At 38.5% G+C, this 19,612-nt stretch overlaps 1 protein-coding gene and 1 long non-coding RNA gene across 4 annotated transcripts in view; one reads left to right on the forward strand and one right to left on the reverse strand.

Moving 5' to 3' along the window:
* The window catches only part of PRCP (prolylcarboxypeptidase), an 80,633-nt gene extending 72,120 nt beyond the window's left edge, over positions 1–8,513 (forward strand). For all 3 annotated transcript variants that reach the window (XM_078340115.1, XM_054241860.2, XM_002754749.7), the window contains one exon: positions 6,313–8,513. In XM_078340115.1, the coding sequence (XP_078196241.1) occupies positions 6,313–6,529 (217 nt within the window). In that variant the 3' untranslated portion in view covers positions 6,530–8,513. The remainder of the gene's footprint in view (positions 1–6,312) is intronic.
* A 3,880-nt stretch (positions 8,514–12,393) lies between these two features.
* Positions 12,394–19,612, reverse strand: part of LOC144578095 (uncharacterized) — a 39,588-nt gene continuing 32,369 nt past the window's right edge. Inside the window, exon 4 of the long non-coding RNA XR_013523204.1 lies at positions 12,394–13,036. This is a non-coding gene — a long non-coding RNA (uncharacterized LOC144578095). The remainder of the gene's footprint in view (positions 13,037–19,612) is intronic.

Raw genomic sequence — 19,612 nt, forward strand, 5'->3', positions numbered from 1 at the left:
CAAATTAATTGTTGCCAGTGACTAAGTGAAGCTCCCTGTTGGGGGAATTTTACCCAGGCATCTAGATCCTCTCATGAAAGCCAGCATTTCTTTTTCCTTCTTGTTGTAGATTTCCCAATGATTGGTTTAGCTTTCACAGGTCTAGGACCAAGAAATTCAAGTTCATGTGCAATCTTAGGTCTCTCAGCAACTCCAAACACTGTTGCTAAGCCACTAGGCTATTTCAGATGACCTTTTAAATCAAATGCAGTTTGCTTATTATGTGGCTGTTGGGATAGCTTTTTTGTTTTGCAAATAATGGAGAGTTTCCTATCTGGGTTGGGCTTGTCAAATTGGAATAAGGATAAAGGCGATTTGTTCATTTAAGACATTCCAACTCCTTGTGTAGTTTACTTTAAAAGTTTATCTGGTAGTTGAAAACTAAGGCTTCTATTTTATATGAGATTTTCTTTTTGTTTTTAATAAAACCAAAAATGTTCACTTCTGGAGTATAGTTTTTTGTTGTTGTTATTTTTAAAGCATTATGTTAAGTTGCAATTGAACAGAGGATAGGCAATTTTTTTTTTTTTTTTTGAGACGGATTCTTGCTCTGTCATCCAGGCTAGAGTGCGGTGGCATGATCTTGGCTCACTGCAACTTCTACCTCCTGGGTCCCAGCCATTCTCCTGCCTAACCTCCCAAGTAGCTGGAACTATAGGCATGTGCCACCATGCCTAGCTAATTTTTGTATTTTTAGTAGAGGTGGGGTTTCAACATGTTGGGCAGGCTGGTCTCGAACTCCTGATCTCAAGTGATCTGGGCCCCCACAAAGTGCTGGGATTATAGGCATGAGCCACCGTGCCTGGCCAGGACAGGCAATTTTAAATTGTATTTCAAACACACATAAACTTATTGTGCCTAAATTTTTTTCTCATATAATTTGTACATTTATATTTTCATGATTCATTTACCTCTTGCTGGTGTTAATACTTATGCTTACAGAATATGGTAATAACTATAATGACATCATACATTTGTGTAGTATTTATAGTTTACTTATTTCCACATATATTATTTGACTTGGGCCTCACAGTAGTTCTCTGAGAGAAGGATATTATCTTTCTTAAAAAACATTTTTTTCTATAATCCACATGAGAACTGAGGTTCACAAGGGTCAGTAACTTACCCAGCATCATGCAGCTAGTAAGGATGTACAGCTTAGATCTGCTGAATTCATTGTTCTTTCCACTATTAACACACAGTTGAAGGCCAGTCTCTTTATATTTATATTAATCATTTATAAAAACTTTTCTTACCCCTGTAAAAAGTATTGAAGTGATTTACAACATGTTTATGAACTTGCATATGTATATTTATAGATGTCTAGGATGGGCATCCAATATAAGGCCACAGACAACTAGATACTTTTTAAGTTCATTCAGTAATTTTTTTGGGGGGCTCTTACTGTGAGCCAGGTCTGCTTCTAGGAACTGGGAGATATAGAAATAAACAAAATGGACAAAAATCTCTGCCCTCATGGAGTTCTAGTTTGAGAGATAAGCAATGAAACAAGATAGAACTTATAAATATGTTAAAAGGATATAAGTGGCAAAAAGAAAAAAATGAACCGGGGAAAGAGGATATAAAATGTCATAGGGAGGGAAAACAATTGAAATTTTTTATTAGCATGACCGGGAAGATGTCATCAAGGGGTAACTTGTAAAAAATGATATAGAGGAATTAAAGGAGCTAATCACGAAGTTGGTGGGGTAAGAGGATTAACCAACGGCAAAGGTCTTGAAAGAGAAGTGTCCCCAGCATGTTCTTCTTCAGGTGAAGTAAGGTCAGTGTGGCTGGAGTGGAGTTAGTGAGAGAGTAATAGTAGATGCAATCAGGGAGGGAGCAGAGGCCCCACATCATGTAGAAACTTTGTTCTAGTAAGGGCTTAGGTTTTTGATGAAAGAGATAGGAAAACTTGGAACATTTTGAGAAAAGGAATGACATAATCTGGTTCAGGTTTTAGTAGGATCAAGTTGGCTGCTCTATGGATATTAAATTGTAGGGAGACAAGAGTAGAAGCAGGAAGATCAGTTAAAAGGCTATTGTAAGTAACTCAGGTGATAACGACTTGGATCAGGGTGGTGCAGTGGAGGTTTATGGATATATTTGAAGATATAGATGACAGGATTGTTGACAGATTGTGTGTTAAACAATGAGAAGATTAAAGAGTAAAATCAAAAAGATTAAAGAGTGACACGAAACTTTTTGGCCTGGGCAACTAAAAGGATAGACTTTCTACTAACTGAGATTGGTAAGATGGCGGAAGGGACTGGTTGGCATTTGGGGAGTATCTGGAACTGCTAAGTGTCTAATTTGACTTCCTTGTAAAAATGTAAAATAGACAGTTGAACTTTGGTTCCGAAGTTTAGGGGAATAATCCTGGCTAGATATATTATTTGGTAGTCATATGTGTATAGGTTGTACTTTTAGCTGAGAAGTTTTTTGATGGTTATGCAAATTATGGGAATAATTTCATGTATTTGATAATGTGAGCTTAAATATTTTTGTTTCAGGCTTTGAAAACAGTATTAGCAAAATGGAGTTTGCATTAAACAAATATCAGGACACATATAAAAATGTTCTATAAGTGATTCCAAGTGGTAGGTAGGTAAAGATAGGCCAAGAGGTACCATAGAAGGGGAAAGTAATCTAATACTCGCCCTGGGCAGAACACTCAGATCCAGGTATTTCAGTGACAGTTTTTTCCCTAAGGAATGTGTTAGATGAGAAGCAGACCTGAGACTGGAACCAAAGTGTGTCTGATCCCAAAACTCATGTTCTTTTTACTCTACAGCACACAAGTTAAGAGAATGTGAACTATCGACTTCCAACAGCAGTCATGTTTCTGCGAAATGCAATGCCGTATAAAATTAAGCATTGGACTAGGGTTTTTAGAGCTGTGTTTGAATCTCAGATTTGCCAAGTCAAATGATTTTGGCAAGCCTTTTAACCTTTTGGGTATTAGTTTTCTCATCCATAAAAGAGTTGTAATTAAACCTACTTCATAGGGTTGTTACAATGAACAAATGTGAAAGGCTTTGTAAACACTAATGCAATCTATGCATAATATGTTATATTAGGGAAAATTTGATTTAAATAGCATCAAGAATAAAATACTTTGGCAAAAGTATTAATTTAGCAAAAGAAATGCTAGATGTATACATTGGAGACAAAGAAGTTAAAAATTGCTGCCTTTAAATGGAAAGACAGCTCATGTTAAGTGTTAATACTACTAAGTGTTAATGCTATTAGTATTAACACTATTATTATTAACAATATTAAGATTAATAGTAGTGTTAATACTATTAAGTATTAATATTAATATATTATCAATAGTATTAATATGGTTGTTATTAACACTATTAATATCAATTTAATATTAATTAATATTAATTTAATTTAATATTAATTTTAAATTGATGCACATTTGTGCATCATCAATATCAATATTAATTTAATGTTAATGTTAATAGTATTGATACCATTAAGATGACTTAATAGTATTAAGTGTTAATACTTAAGTGTTCATACTATCAAGATGTATTAATGCTATTAAGTGTTAATACTATTAAGATGACTGTGCTCTTTAAGTTGATCCACAGATTCAATGTGATCACTATCAAATTTCCAGCTCACCTTTTTTTTAAAAAACAGAAATTAACAAACTGCTCCTGAAATTTATGTGGGAATATAAAGAACCCAGAATAGCCAAAACAATCTTGAAAAGGCAGAACAAACTTGAAGAACTCACACTTCCTGATTGCAAACTTATTACAAAGCTACAGTCAATACAGTGTGATATTGACATAAGGATATATATAGATATATAGATAAGTGGAAGAGAATTGAGTGTCCAGAAATCAAACCTTATATGTATGGCCTATTGATTTTTGACAAAAGTAGCAAGACTATTCATTGAGAAAAGAATAGTTTTTTCAACAAATGATGCTGGGAAAACTGGAGATCTGCATGCAGAAGAATGAGGGTCGCTCCCTATTTCATACCATAACAAAACAATCAACTCAGAATAGATCAAAGGCTTAAATGTAAGAGCTAAAGTGATAAATCTCATAGAGGAAAACTTAGAAATAAATCTTCATCACCATGGGTTAGACAGCAGTTTGTTGGATACAATACCAAAAATACAAAGAGAAAAAAATAGATAAATTTGACTTCATGAAAATGAAAAACATGTGCTGCAAATGATACTATCAAGAAAGTTAGAAGACAGTCTACAGAATGGGAGAAAATATTTGCAATTCATGTATTTGATAAGGAACTTGTATCCAGAATAGATAATGCTTTGTAAACAATACCAGCAAAATGGAGTTTGTGTTAAACAAGTATCAGGACACACAAAAAATTGTTCTATAAGTGATTTCAAGTGGTATGTAAGTAAAGATATGGCAAGAGGTACCATACAAGGGCTTGCCATGGGCTGAGTACTTAGATCCAGGTATTTCAGTGACAGTTTTTTCCCTAAGTAATCTGCTTCCGTGAGATTAGGTAGATGAGAGGCAGGACTGAGACTGGAACCAAAGTGTGTTTGATCCCAAAACTCATGCTTTTCTTACTCTGCAGTACACAACAGAGTATGAGCTCTCACTCAAGAATAAAAAGACATATAATCCTTGTTAAAAAATGAGAAAACATAAATATATGACTAGGCATTTTTCCAGAGAAGATATACAAATGACCAATTAGCACATAAGATCTTTAAATCCCATCAGTCTCTTGGGAAATGCAAATTAAAACCACAGTGAAATACCATTTAATACTTACTAACCTAGGATGTCTAAAATAGATAATAATAAGTGTTGAAGAAAGTGGAACCCTCAACTGTTGCTACTGGGAGTATAAAACCGTGCAGCCCCTTTGGAAAGTAGTCTGGCAGTTAATAGATTGTTACCATATGTCCTAGAAATTCCTAAGTATATGCCTGAGAGAAGTGAAATCATGCATCCACACAAAAACTTGTATGTGAATGTTCAAAGGAGCAATACTCATTAGCTAAAAAGTGAAAACAACACAAATGTGCATCAAATGATGAAGAGAGAAATATGATGTATCCATACAATGAAATATCATTTGGCAATAAAAAGGAACATGTACTGATTCATGCCACAACATGGATAAAACTTGAAAACATTAAGCAAAGTGAAAGAGGCCAGTTCCAAAAGACCCCCTATTATTTAATTCCATTTGTATGAAATGTCCAGAATAGGCAAATCTATAGATTCAGAAAATAGATTCATGGTTTCCTGGGGCTGAGAGCAAGCTAGGAAGATGGGGAGTGACTGCTAATGAGTATGGGTTTCTATTTGGGGTGATGAAAATGTTCTAAAGTGGTGTGTGGTGCTGGCTGCATAATTCTAAGTATACTAAAAACCATTGAATTGTGTATTTTAAATGGATGAATTCTGTGGTAGATGAATTATGTCTCAAAACTGTTCAGAAATATTATTAGGGATGCTGTCTGTCTGTGGTTATATTGGATTTTTTACTCAGTTAAACTAAATAGTTTCAGTGACTGATCCTGTTTACATTATTCTGAATTGTGTTGTGTGAACCAGCTGAGACTAACAACCTGGTAGAATTTCCTTAACTTTAAAGCCAATGTAAAATGAGGATTTTTGAGTAATATCCAAATTTTCTGATTCTAGTTCCTGGTGTCATTTTTCAGCTCTACCATCCTGTTTTCCAAAGTACTGTATTGGACAAAAAATGCAGCTTCCTCCTTTCCTCCCTTCCTCCCTCCCTTTCTTCCTTCTTCCCTCCGTTGAGAAGACGGGGTTTCACCATGTTGCCCAGGCTAGTCTTGAACTCCTGGGCTTAAGTGATTCACCATCTTGGCCTTCTAAAAAGCTGAGATGATAAGCATTAGCCATTGGGCCTGGCCTGTTATCTCTGTTTTACAGATTAGGAAACTGAGTCAGGCAACTTGCATTATATAACTTTTGAATGATGAAATGAGGATTGAAATTCAGGTTTCTAAATTTCATATCCCAGTACAGTCTAGGATGATTTATGGGAACACTCCCTTCAATAATCTCTGGTTCTGTTTTTTCTTTTTTGCACTTGGTTGCAGGAATATTGCAAATCTCCAGTTTGAAGCATCTTTCTATACGATAAATTAGATCCTCAGATCAAATCCACCATGCTATAAGTTTATAATTTTAGGTGTTAAGCATATAATAGGTTTCTCCTAGCTTTATCTGAGTAGCGATACAAAAACGTAACAACTTTATTTTTTCTTCTTTTTTTCACTTGCAGCAATGGTGAACTAGACCCCTGGTCAGGAGGTGGAGTAACTAAGGATATCACAGATACTCTGGTTGCAGTCACCATCTCAGAGGGGGCCCACCACTTAGATCTCCGTGCCAAAAATGCCTTAGATCCCACGTCTGTGCTATTAGCCCGCGTCTTGGAAGTTAGACATATGAAGAATTGGATCAGAGATTTCTATGACAGTGCCGGAAAACAGCGCTGAGAAACTTGATTTTTTTCAGTTTCTTCTTTTATGTTCACACCACTACATTCCCATTTACTTTGATTTTCTACATGCAATTACTTTATCTTGTTTATCATTAGATTTGATGGTGCCAAGGTTGAGATAGAATAGAGGGTGATGATGGTAAGAGCAGCTGTCCCATGAGTGTGATTTCCTGGGTTCTCACTGTCTTTGCACCACATCTAGGAAGAATCTTCTTGATAGCTCTCCCATACCATCAGTGGCCCTCACAACTGGAGCAGAGTTCCTGACTGCCTTTCATAAGCGGGAGAGTTAATTCCTTTGTATCTGCATGCAGAGATTTCTCCTTGGTTTTGTGGTTGAAGTCTCTTTGGCTCATTTGTAAGTCCCCATCCCTACCCTACAAAAAGTAAAAGCAGAAGATAGATAAAAAATGATGTAATTGCAGCTGGTAGGATGTCTGGTGCCAATCCAGGAAATGAGAGCCATTTCTTTTATACTGGATTTAATGACTTTGAACTGTGCTGTAAATAAAAAATACAGCTGGACCTTATACCTGTGTGTTGCTTCTGAAACTCACTCTGACTCCGGCTGTTGGGAATGCTGTGTGCACTGGGCTTAGCTGTTTTTGGAAAGTCCTTTAATTTTTTTCTCTTTCACTTGGCAACTTTTCTTAGTTCTGGGATATTGGCCACTGTGATACTGCCAGTAAGAAATCTGGCCTTTTTCTGCTCCATTTCTCTTTGTTTCTAAGGTCAGTTTTGTGGTAATTTGGTTAAATTCTGCCAGTTTAGGAAAATGACTCTCTCTTGTCTTTTTAAATATAAGCAAGCTTTATGTCATAGTCCCTAATTATATTTCAGTAAGAATCCTTTAAAATGGATGAATCAGCTATTCCAAAAGTAGAATATAACATTTCAGCTTTAAAATTTTTTAAATTTTATTTTCTGATAGTTCTGCTATCATTAAAACCAGAAGTATCAGACAAACAGGCAGGTGCACAAGAACTTTTCTGTATGACTTCCAAAAGACAAGCTGACTAATTCATGCAGGCAATATATTTGACATTAATAAATGGCCAAGCCATTCCTATTTCCAAGGGGTTGGCTTCTTTCAAGCACTTCTTACACTGAGACCTTTCTTCAGAAGAGCTTTTCTAGGATAACAAATAGGGTTGGATCAAAACCTTTCAGGGACACAGAGAGAGAAAGAGAGAGAGAGAGAAAGAGAGAGACTAACAGTTTCTACTCTGTTGAAAGATTTCTTCCTCCTTGTTTCTTTTCATTTTCTTTCAATAATTTTTTTTTCTTCAACCTGCCTTGGGAACATTTTCTGCTTTTTAAAAAGCTGTACCTTGAGCTTGGTCATTTCTAAGGCACTTATTATTTTTTTTTAAAGTGCAGATACAGAGTTCATTCTTGGGGTGGAAGGCTGAAATTTTTTTTTACTTTCCCTGGCATCTGGGAGATATAGGAAAATCTTTGTCTTGTTTTAGAAGCCTTCAGTTCTCATTGTAATGAGTTGTCTATCAAAGCATTTGGTCGCTATTTTTGTTTCAGCACCAGAGAACAATCTATTGGGGTGGGAATTTAAGGGTCAAAACAATACTAGTTTTTATGCTTTGTCAACTAAGAAATTATATAATGCAGGCTTTATGGGGTTAATAGAGGATATCCTTACAATTTATTTTATGGGTTTAGGGATTTTTCCTTGTTTAGAATCTTTAAAATACTTTGCCATTTTATTTAATATTGGTTGTTTGGATGAATTGCATCATTCTAAAGAAACAAACTGCAAAAATATAGATTTTTTGGCAAGCATAATTTTATCCTATTACTGTATGCATTTTATGAATATAGATAGCAGCCTTAATTGAAGTGAGTGTAATTATAATATGCTAAAGTTTAATTTTAAAATGAAAAAGAATTGGAGTGTCAGATAAGCCTTATTATTTAAAGCATCCCCCTAATAAAACTGCACTTTTTACTGACACGGAAAGAGAGACATGGAGACTTGAGTGCTTTTTATTTTTATTTTTTTCAACTCCCAAGAGCTTAGAAAGAATTGGGTGCTTTTTATTTTCTGTTTTTGTTACTTTAACTGCCTGGATGCAATGGGTAAAACTAAAGAAATGTAGGGGGACTTTCTTAGGGAATCTGTAGCACCAAGAGGTTATCCGGAAGAGCTGGTGTCTAAGCCAGCATATTAGAGGGCGAAGGCCCCCGAGATATCCAGTTCAACTCTTATCATTTTGTAATAGAGAGAATTGTGGCCTAGAGAGAAGGAACTTGTCTAAGGCCTCACAGCTCCTCTGTGGCAAAACTGGGGCTCCTTTTTGGCAGATTTTGTTTGCTTCATTTTACTGGTACAGTTTAATTTTTGTTTGGATTCAAAAAACAAAAACCCATAAAACCAGCTTAAGGAAAAGAAACGTTTTGAAACAGCAAGATCAGTGCCAGGACTTGGGTTACTAGGAATCATGGGGAACTAGAACTAGGGTCTGGAAAGTTATTGAAAATCAGTACTACTTTTGTGTACTATTTCACTTTCAACAGCGGTGACCTGTTGTCAGACTGTGGTTTGGATTTGGTTGTCAGAGGTCTACAATTCTGTAGGCAGTCTAGAGAATGCATCAGAATTACCCAAAAGGGCTTGTAAAAATGCTGATTGCTGAGCCCCATCCCAGAGTTTCTAACATGTGTTGGGGTGGATCTTGGGAAGTTCCATTTCTAACAAGTTCGCAGGTGATGCTGGAGCATCACACTTTGAGAGTCACTAGTTGAAAGAATCTGAAATTTGAATTTGAATTTAGTTCACCTTACTTCTGTCATCCTGCCTGACTCAACTGAGTGTGGGAGCCCTGCCTAATTCATCTCTCCCCATGACTGCTTTATTCTCCCTCTACAGACCGGCTTACTTTTCTCTATTTACACAAGGCCCATGGTGACTTCTTAGAATGGTATCCTCAGCCCTCTGAGGGAGCAATGCCTCACAAATTCTCAACTCTCAGGTAGTTAGGGAAGGACAGGTCCATGAAAACATGGTTACAGAGGTGTACTTCTTAGGATGGGGGAAGCAGTGCAGGCAACTCAATCACACGGCATCTATCACACAGTTTCTTGGAGCACTGGTATCCAACAATATGCCAGTAACTTGGGTAGTAGAAAGACCTATACTATTGTGGAGCAAGTGTGGAAAATAAGGGGACAAATGAAGTTAAATAGTTGTTTTGTATATCTGTAGATAGTATGTGACTCTCTTAAATGGTAATTGAGAATACAACTTTTTATGTTCTTGACAGAGACGTAAGGAATTGGTCTAGAACCTGAAAAATACAATGGTGAAAAAGCAAACACAGCACTTAATTTAATAAAGTTTATGTTCTGCTACGAGAAAGACATGACATGTCAAGTTATACATTACAATGATAAGTGTTATGAAGAGTTGAGGCAATTAGGACATTAATTGCAATCTAATAGGAAAATAGAGATTAATTGCTAAATGTCCTACTCTAATGGTCCCAACTCTTGATAACACTAAATGTTAAATGTTTAGCATTTAGACAATGTGAGGTAGTCTGGGGGAATAGGAGTGCCTTTTTGAGATGCCACATTTTTGGTGTGATCTAAATGATGAATGGGAGCTATACTAGGAAGAGGAGTGGAGAAAATGACATGAGCAAAAGCCCTGAGTGTAGCATATTCAAGGAACTGAAAGAAAGCCACTGCAATGGGAAACAACCACAGAGAATGTGACATAAGATGAATATGAAGACATGGGCAGTGGGAATGCTCATTCAAGTAGAATTATACGGATGAAAAACCTTTGATGGGCTTTAATTAGGGGTGTGACATGAACAGATTTTCATCGAAAAGGACTACTCTGGCTATAGAGTAGAGTATGCATTGTAGGGACAAGCGAATAATGTAGGAGACCCCAGTTGCAGTTGTCAGGTTAAGAGAAGAAGGTAGTTTTGACTAGAGTGGTAGAGATGGAGATAAGAAGAAGTGGAAAAATTGGATAAAGATTTAGTAAAGAAAGTCAGCGGGATTTGGTAATAGTTCTATATGAGATATGAGTTGGGCAGGTGTCAAAGATTATGATGTCTGGTTTGTGCACTTGGATAGATGATGGTGCCATATATAGGAGAAGGTGCCCTGGAGGGTGTCCAGGTTTGACAGGAAGACTTGAGTTCAGTTTTGTCATGCTGAGTTGTATGAACTTTTGAAATAACCAAGTAGAGTTGTTGGACATAGGGATGTGCAACTCAATGTGTGCTGGAGAGTCATGGTGAGTAGATGGCAATCAAAGCATGGGCTCAAGGCGCTAGTGTTTGAGAAACATATTTCAGGAGCTCATACTGTACTTTCGTTACCCTGATACTTTTTAAAGAAATATCAAAACATCCTAATTCCCCTACATATTACGCCACTGATCCAAGACACCACTGAGCCCCGGTACAGCCTTTCCTTAAATTACCTCTCTGGACCCACTTCCCATTTTTACTGCCACCCTTCACTTTCCTAATAACCCTGCACTTCAGCTGTACCAAACTTCTCATTATTCTGAAATACCGCTCTTCTGTCTAAAATTCCTTTCTCCCAGCACTTTGGGAGGCCGAGGTGGGTGGATCATTAGGTCAAGAGATCGAGACCATCTTGGTCAACATGGTGAAACCCCGTCTCTACTAAAAATAAAAAAAATTAGCTGGGCATGGTGGCATGTGCCTGTAATCCCAGCTACTCAGGAGGCTGAGGCAGGAGAATTGCCTGAACCCAGGAGGCGGAGGTTGCGGTGAGCCGAGGTTGCGCCATTGCACTCCAGCCTGGGTAACAAGAGCGAAACTCCGTCTCAAAAAAAAAAAAAAGAAAAAAACAGAAAATTCCTTTCTCAGCACCAACCTCCATTTTTTTTTTTTTTTTGAGATGGAATCTCATTCTTTAGCCCAGGCTATAGTGCAGTGGTATAATCTTGGCTCACTGCAACCTCTGTCTCCTAGGCTCCAGCAGTTCTCCTGCTTCCTCCTCAGCCTCCCGAGTAGCTGGGATTACAGACATGCACCATCATACCCAGCTAATTTTTGTATTTTTAGTAGAGATGGGGTTTCGCCATGTTGTCCATGCTGGTCTTGAACTCCTGACCTCAGGTGATCCACCTGCCTTGGCCTCCCAAAGTACTAGGATTACAGGCATGAGCCACAGTGTCCAGCCTCCAATATATTTTTTTTTTTTACTGGCAAACTGCTGTGCATCATTTAAAACCAAGATCAATTTGATTGTCTTCCGTGTGAAGTCTTTCCCAGCTTTCCTAAAGGGAGTAATTCCTTATCTGTGCTCTCACAGAACCAGGTTTACACCTAGTGTGTCAGCTAGAATGTAAACTCCACCAAGGTGGGGATTGTCTGTCTGTTCTTCTAGCACTTTAAGCAATACCTGGCCACCTCTTATTAGTCCTTGTCTTCAGAGAGCTTGGTTTTCCTAAAAACAGGGTGAGAACATTAAGCAAAATATTATAACTTAGGATATATATCTTTGAAACTGGAAAAGCAATGACAAAAAAGGGGTACCTTGGGCAAAAGTATTTGAACATGGTTGAAACAAGTTTAAACAGGTTATCTTTATTACCAAATCTCTCAAACCTTTAATATGCTATAAGCATTGTGAATCAATAAGAAACTTTCCAAAACTAAGTTTTTTTCCAAAATGTATTTGATTGAGAACCCTTTTTCATGTAACATTTTACATATTGTGAATGAACAAGAATGTGACATTTCTCAAATTTATTTGATATGAAACTCTTTCTAAATGGAACATTTGAGAAATTAGTGCTCTGCTGAACACCTGTTGGGAAATGCTGCCATAGAAGTTTATGTATTTTCTGAAGATGAGGGCTAAGAAAATCTGGCTCTAAGCTTTCTAGCAGAAAACAAAATGAAGGCAGTTAAGCAGTTTACTCTGTGCATCAGATAGAAACAGACCAACTAATCTGGAGAAGCCCATGCAGGAACTTATTGGAAGAACCTCAGAAATGAGAAAAGTATGAATGAGAGCTCCAATCTCTCTTCATATATTTATACGTTTCACTGTCTTCATAATTGTACAATCTTGCATTATAGATGAAAGTCATAAAACCAGAATATAACAATGATTTTACAATTAACTAAGGAAATATAATACAGGTATACACATTTTTGCTAATCTGGTTTAATTTAGAAATAGATTTTAGTATCTGGAGGGACATTCTCAGCCAAAATTTTGCTAGATGTTTCTTGGCCAGTTTAAATGCCTTAGTAGATAGTTGAACGGGGGAAGAAATAATGAAGTAGTTTTGAAAATGAGCTCAGACACCAAATATACTGTCATCCTATTTCGCTTAGAGGTGAACTGGGCTTCCCAGCCATGGGAGGCAGAGTCAAGACAAACAACCAGGAGCTTCTTTCAACACAGAGAGGTTGGCATCTGTTACTAAATTTCCTCTGTCCGTTTGGAGGAGTGGTGTTAACTGTTTTTCTTTGTTTCATAAGTCCTAAAATGTAGAGATACATAGCCAAAGAAAGAAAGATTTTAACCATCATCAATAACTCCAAGATACTAAACTCTAAATGGAGCTGTGTGCTAAGGATGATTAGAAAGTACTATGACACTGAGAATGTACAGTAAGTGTCCTTAAGTTTACAGAAGTGGAAGAAGCCAGATGACTTGATAAATGGCCTTTTCTCAACATCAAAGAGCTATCAGATTATTCCTATTTCAGAAGTCTCTTTTACAGTTAACAGAAGACATTTCATATGTTACCATAATGTCAATTCATTTGGTTAAACTACCTCCCTTCACAATGGAAGGTAAAATATAAACCAGTAAAATACCCATCTGCTTTATCTTTAAGGAGCTTACATTCAGATCCATCATCTCTTTTGTCTCCTTTTCTGAATAACAGGACCCTCACCTGCAGGAGTTTGTTCTTTAGGTTTGCAACAGTGCTTCCCAACTTGTAGCAATTTTGCCTCCTAGAGGACAGCTGGCAATGCTGGAGATGGTGTTAGTTGTCACAGCTGGGGTGGAGGTGTGCCAGCGACATTCCTGATGCAGACCAGGGATGATGCTGAACATCTTACAATGACAGGACAGTTCCCCCCATAACAAAGAATTACTGGGCCCCAAATGGCAATAGTGTTGATGTTAACTTAGTCTAACCTAAATTTTTCCCATCATAATTTGAGACCCTTTCCTCAAGTTTTGTCCTGCATACAAAATGAAAAACTGATTCTTAACTCAATAGCCTTACACTTTACCCTCTAAACAGCACAGTAGCACAATGTCTAGTATAGACATTAATCAGCAAATTTAATAACCTTTATTTTGGAGACTGATTCTTGGGATACTTCCTCTTTTCTGGGCCAAATAACCTCAATTCTTTGGATTGTTTGTTTACTTATCATTCATTCACTCATTTATTCAATGGCAACTTTGTGCAGGTTTAGTGTTAAGGAGTTTAACTGTTTAAAGGTAAAGCTCGGTGTTCTCAAGAAGTTCAAGTCTCATGGAGAAAGACAGTCACAATGTCAGATGATTACATACATTGGACTAAGAATCTGTGCGGCATTCAGGTTACCGTGGGAATGTGAATGCAGATGTGATGAACTCATCCTACAGGTCTGAGGAAGCCTTTCAAGGAGAAGCAACATTTAAACTGCGATTTGAGGGATGAGAGTTTACAGCATGGTTGGGGACTTGAGGGAAAGATAGTAAAAGCACTATTCATTGAGAAAAAGTTGTTAAGCACTAACTACTGGTAGGCCAGTAGTTAGATACCACACATATTACTGTGAAAAAATGAAACAAAAATCCCAAAACACATAGCTTTTATCATGGGGCCTATTAAAAAAAGAAACAAATAAAATCTCCCCTTTAATGCTTGAATCATACTATATAGACCTCAGAACTCTTCTGTCTACGTTTTCTCATTTTAGCCCCACAAACAGCCTGGGTGGGAGAAGAAACACATATTGTCTCAATTTTATAATTGAGGACCAGAGGTAAATGAAGTGACTCCCTTCTCTCCCCAACCATGGCCACAGACCTAGTAAGTGGTAGTTGCCCGATTCCAAATCCTGTGTTTTTCTGCTCTTTTGTGTTTCCAAATGCAATTTCCCGTGGCAGAGAGGCAAGCACACTCCTTTGTACCTGCTCCTTGCCCTTGCTGTCTTCATCTCTTTCTAAACTGTTTTCTGCTAGCCTCAGTGCTGAAGTCATTTTCCAGTCCTTCCAGTTCTGAATGCAGAGGACTATCCAGGGGAGGAAGGACTGAGGGTTGCTGTGCAGCCACCGGCCATTTGCAAAATCATTTCTACCTTCATTTCCCAAATTTTTGAGGAGAAAGGAAAACTGAGATGTGGGACAGAAACCCCTTTTGTTTGTCTTGTGTTTGATAATGTATGCAACCTCTCTGGGTGGTTTAAGCGGTTTAGGTACTTTCTATAAAAGGGATCTTTTAATGACAAAACTAATGTGATTATCTGAGTTGAGTGTGAGAGGCGTATTCAAGGCTTAAAGAAAATCTGTTAGAATAGCTGAATGTATCTGCTTAATCCTTTCTCTAATGTGGCTGAACAATGCTCTGGGAAGCCATTGGTCCGTTCTTTCTTCTAGTAAATGCCTGCCTCCAGAGGTAGGGACCGTTTGCAGCTTTTGATACTCTTATGCTTCACCTTCTCAGCTGCACAAAAGCACAGGAAAAGCTGAAGGAGTCCGAAGCACGGACAGAAAGCAGTGTCCCCTCTGAATGCTGAGGGCTAAATGTACAGCACATGGCGTGCTTTCTCCAGGACATTCTGAGAAGCGAGGACTGTTGTCACCATTGGGCATGGCACCTCAGAGAAGGGTCCCTTTTCTGGCACTTGCTTTCATGAGGTGCTGGGTGTCAGATAACTTATCGATGTTTCAAATCTAACACCTGAGGTTTAAAAGTGACCAGCCTGACCAACATTTAATTAATCATTTTGTGAAATCCCATCTCTACTAAAAAATACAAAATTAGCTGGGCATGGTGGGCATGCCTATACTCCCAGCTACTTGGGAGGCTGAGGTAGGAGAATTGCTTGAACCCAGGAGGCAGAGGTTGCAGTGAGCCGAGATTGTGCCATTGCACTCCAGCCTGGGCAACAAGAGCATAACTCCGTGTCAAAAAAAAGAGTGGTTTAGCTATTCCTCTTTGGGAATGCCTGGGCAAGAGAAACTTAAGAAGGGATAAAAGTGATACAGGTATGAGTTCTGCCACCTGCTGTGTAACTTTGGGTCAAAATTAAATTTTTCTGGTCCTCTGTTCTCTCATTTGTGAGCTAGAGATAATAATACTTGCCCGTTTGTAGGGACATGGATGAATCTGGAGAACATCATCCTCAGCAAACTGACACAAGAACAGAAAATGAAACACCGCATATTCTCACTCATAGGCGGGTGATGAAAAATGAGAACACATGGACACAGAGAGGGGAGTACTAAACACTGGGGTCTATTGGGGGGAAAAGGGGAGGGCCAGTGGGAGGGGGAGGTGGGGAGGGATAGCCTGGGGAGAAATGCCAAATGGGGGTGAAGGGGAGAAAGCAAACAAAACACACTGCCATGTGTGTACCTATGCAACTATATTGCATGCTCTGTACATGTACCCCCAAACCTAAAATGCAATAAAAAAAATAATAATACTTGCCATATTAATTCACTGTGGGAATTGAAATGAAAATGGGAACATGAACACAAAAGTGTCCCAGCTAATCTGGAATATTACCACATAACATGTTGCACACTTTTTATTTTAAAGTTTTAAATCTTGTTCTTTGAAGAATACCATTCTAGATGTATAATTTAATTTAGCTCCATAAAGCATTTATAGGCCACTTAAGTGCGGGTCATTATGCACAGTTCTGGAGATGCATATAGGAGTAAGTCAGTCTCTGACTTTTAAAAAAATCACAATGTTATAGGGAGGCAGGCATGTAAGATGTAGCTAAAAAATGTCTCTTAGAAATAATTAATTCTAACTTGGGATAATTAATAATAATAGCTAAGCCTCATATAGTGCATACTATTTGCTCGGAGGTAAGCCAAATGCTTTGCTTGAGTTACCTCATTCAATCCCAACAGCCCCAGGAGGTAGGAACCGCTATCATCCCGTTCACAGATGAGGAGGCTAAGGCTCAGTCAGATCAAGTAAGTCACTTTTCCATAGTATTACAGCTGGCATGTGGTGGGCCAAATTAGTGTCCTGGGTCTGCTTGGCTTCCCAGTGTAAACTCTTCCCCATTGTTTGGTGCTCTATCCCAAGTTAAAAGAGACTTCCTAGAGGATGTGACCATAGGTGGGTTTCAACACGGAATTTGAAGTTTGCTAAGTACACTGAGGAGAAAGGGCATTGTGAGCAGAGGGAACAGCACAGGTAAAAGCACCTTGGCCAGGAAAGCATTTGTGCAGAGAGGAACTGGAAGCAGTTTGTAGTTAGTAGTGGAATGGGGCAGCTTAGAGGAATAAGCAGGGGCCCAACTATGATCTCTTATGGCCCCTTTGTGAAAAAAAAATGAGTGTTTATATTTTAATTATTTTGTTTATATCTTGTTTGTCAAAAAGGGTTTTGCAGCAAAGTGGGAACTGTCGTAGCCTTTATGGTACAAGGTTACAAAATATACTTCAAATTTTAGGATCAGAAAACTTTAAGGATGGAAGGCACTTAAAAGATCATAAATTTATTCTATGCAAGAGGAAATCAAAAGTGAATGTATGTAGATGTCTCAATCAAGGTTACAAAGGAGTTTAGCCAGCCAAACCAGAATATTGGTGTTTTTTAGGTGAATTATGGACTTAAAGAAAACATTAAATGAGAATTACAGAATTATCTTCAGATTCATTTATAAAAATTGGTGAGTCGAAAAGAGGGAGAGATGCAGTTGATAATTCCAGGAAGTGAGAAAGGAAGTCTTTCTCCTTTCTGTCCCCTCCTTGAACAATGTAGGAAATTTTTTGAGGAACCTATTGCTGAAGCTATAGGTTTCCCATTGAGAATGCTTGTGACAACTCTCTTTGGAGAATGGTGCTGGGTGTCTAAGTTGGTGCCTTGGCTGGGTTAAAGCTGGGAATCGGATTTGTCTGGAAGGTAGAATTTATTATCTTTCTATGTCTATTTATTAATTTTTATTGACTTCTTAAGTGGGGGCCTGGTACAGATGTGGCCTGGTTCTTGTTCTCACCAAGCTCATGATCTGAAAGACATAACAGACAAGAAAACAGGTAATTGCAACAAACTGGGATTAGTCATATAATATGGAATAGGAGCTTTGGAAGCCCAGAGAAATGAGCAACCGAATGGATTAGGAAAAGCTTCATGGGAGAGTAATATCTAAAGAGAAACTTGAAAGGTGAGTGAAAGTGGGGTAAAGAGGAGAACAAATAGTGCTCTAGGCAAAGGAAATGCCCCAAGGAGAGAGACCACAGCTTGAATGTGTTTCCCATTTGATAGTTCTGTGTGGAGTGTGTGTAAATTGGGAGTGACATGAGAGTTTTTCTCCACCCTTTCCTTCTCCAATATACAAAGATATATATATATATATATATAAGCAGTTTATTAGAGAATGTCACAAGTCTGATGAAGAAGACTGCAGGTCATTTGGGAATGCCACAGAGAGCAAGTGCTGACATGCTGAAGGAAACTAAATGACTGCACAAAACAAAAACTCCAATATTCCTCTTTCCCATGTCACTACAGCCATCCCACTGACCTGAGAACCAGTCTCCCCAAAGGGACTACTTCTCACCCTAAGATGGAAAACAAAAAGGCATGAAATCGATGCTCTGAATGTAAACTAGACAGAGTACAGCAGGAGGGGAGAGCAATAAAGTGAGCTGGTCTGAGTGATGGTGGTAGCCAGCTGGATTCTCAGGTCACAGAGTAATTTACTGACTAGTCCTAAGCCACTGGCTAATTATCCAGACAGCCCTGATCGTGGTGCAAAGCCTCCTGCTGCTCATGTTATTAATACCAGCAGCAACCAGCGGGCGTTGGTGGGAGCAGAGAAGCAGACTAAGTTGTCAGACTGAGCAAATGCACAGACACCTGCCTGGTCCCTCCGAGTTGGACCTCACCATGAAAACAGACCCAGCGCCAGCATTCAGCTCTTGGCTCAGCCACTGCATGGGCCCCAGGGAGAGGCTCCCCAAAGATGGCTGAGAACTTGGGTGGAGGAAGAAGTCATCCAAGTCCTGGAGTTTGACTAACTTGTGTCAAAGAACCTCTGCCCTTTTCCCCCTTGGAGCTGACTGGAAAATGATTTTGAAGTCTCCCTGGAATAACTTAATACCCATGGAGCAATGTCAAACATTCCTCTTTGACATGGCGTGGGAATTAGACTTCACTGCACGCAAATGGGGCCAGGGAAGGTAATGGTGTCTGTTTTAGGGTTTAATAATTTGGGAGCTTGACCTAAGGTTACTCTGAAGGGATTTCAGGGGCCAGTTGGGATGGAGATGGGGTGGGGTTCTCTTATCTCATATCCCACTTTGAAATGGGATAACAGGTAAAGTGCTTAGCACATAGTAGACATTTTTAATCAATGTGAGTTCACTGCCTTCTTTCCCCTATAACACTGTCCAGTGAATGCCCTCCATTTTACTGATCTTTCATCTTCTTTTCCCTCTAGGACAGTGTTTCTCAATCGGGGCAATTTTACTTGCTAGGGACATTGCAATGCCTGGAGACTATTTTGATTGTCATAAATGCGGGCAGTGGGACGTTGCTGGGATTTGGTGGAAGAGGACAGAGATGCTGCTAAAAATCCTACAATGCACAGAACAACCCCCCATAACAAAGAATTATCAAGTCAAAATGTTAATAGTGCTGAGATTGAGAAATCCTACTCTAGGAGGTTCTGTGCATTGTAGCCTGAGTAATCCCTGTAAATACATATCTTGTCATTTGCTGACTTAAAAAAACCCCAGATGGTTTAGTTATCATAAGTAATGCATTCCAAATTACTTACTCAATACATACAGAGCACCTGTCCTGTGGCACTCACTGTGCTGTGGCGTGAGATTGCACAAGTACATCTTTGTAGACCCT

The sequence above is a fragment of the Callithrix jacchus genome, chromosome 10, assembly GCF_049354715.1.
Source record: "Callithrix jacchus isolate 240 chromosome 10, calJac240_pri, whole genome shotgun sequence".
Taxonomy (NCBI): Eukaryota; Metazoa; Chordata; class Mammalia; order Primates; family Cebidae; genus Callithrix; species Callithrix jacchus.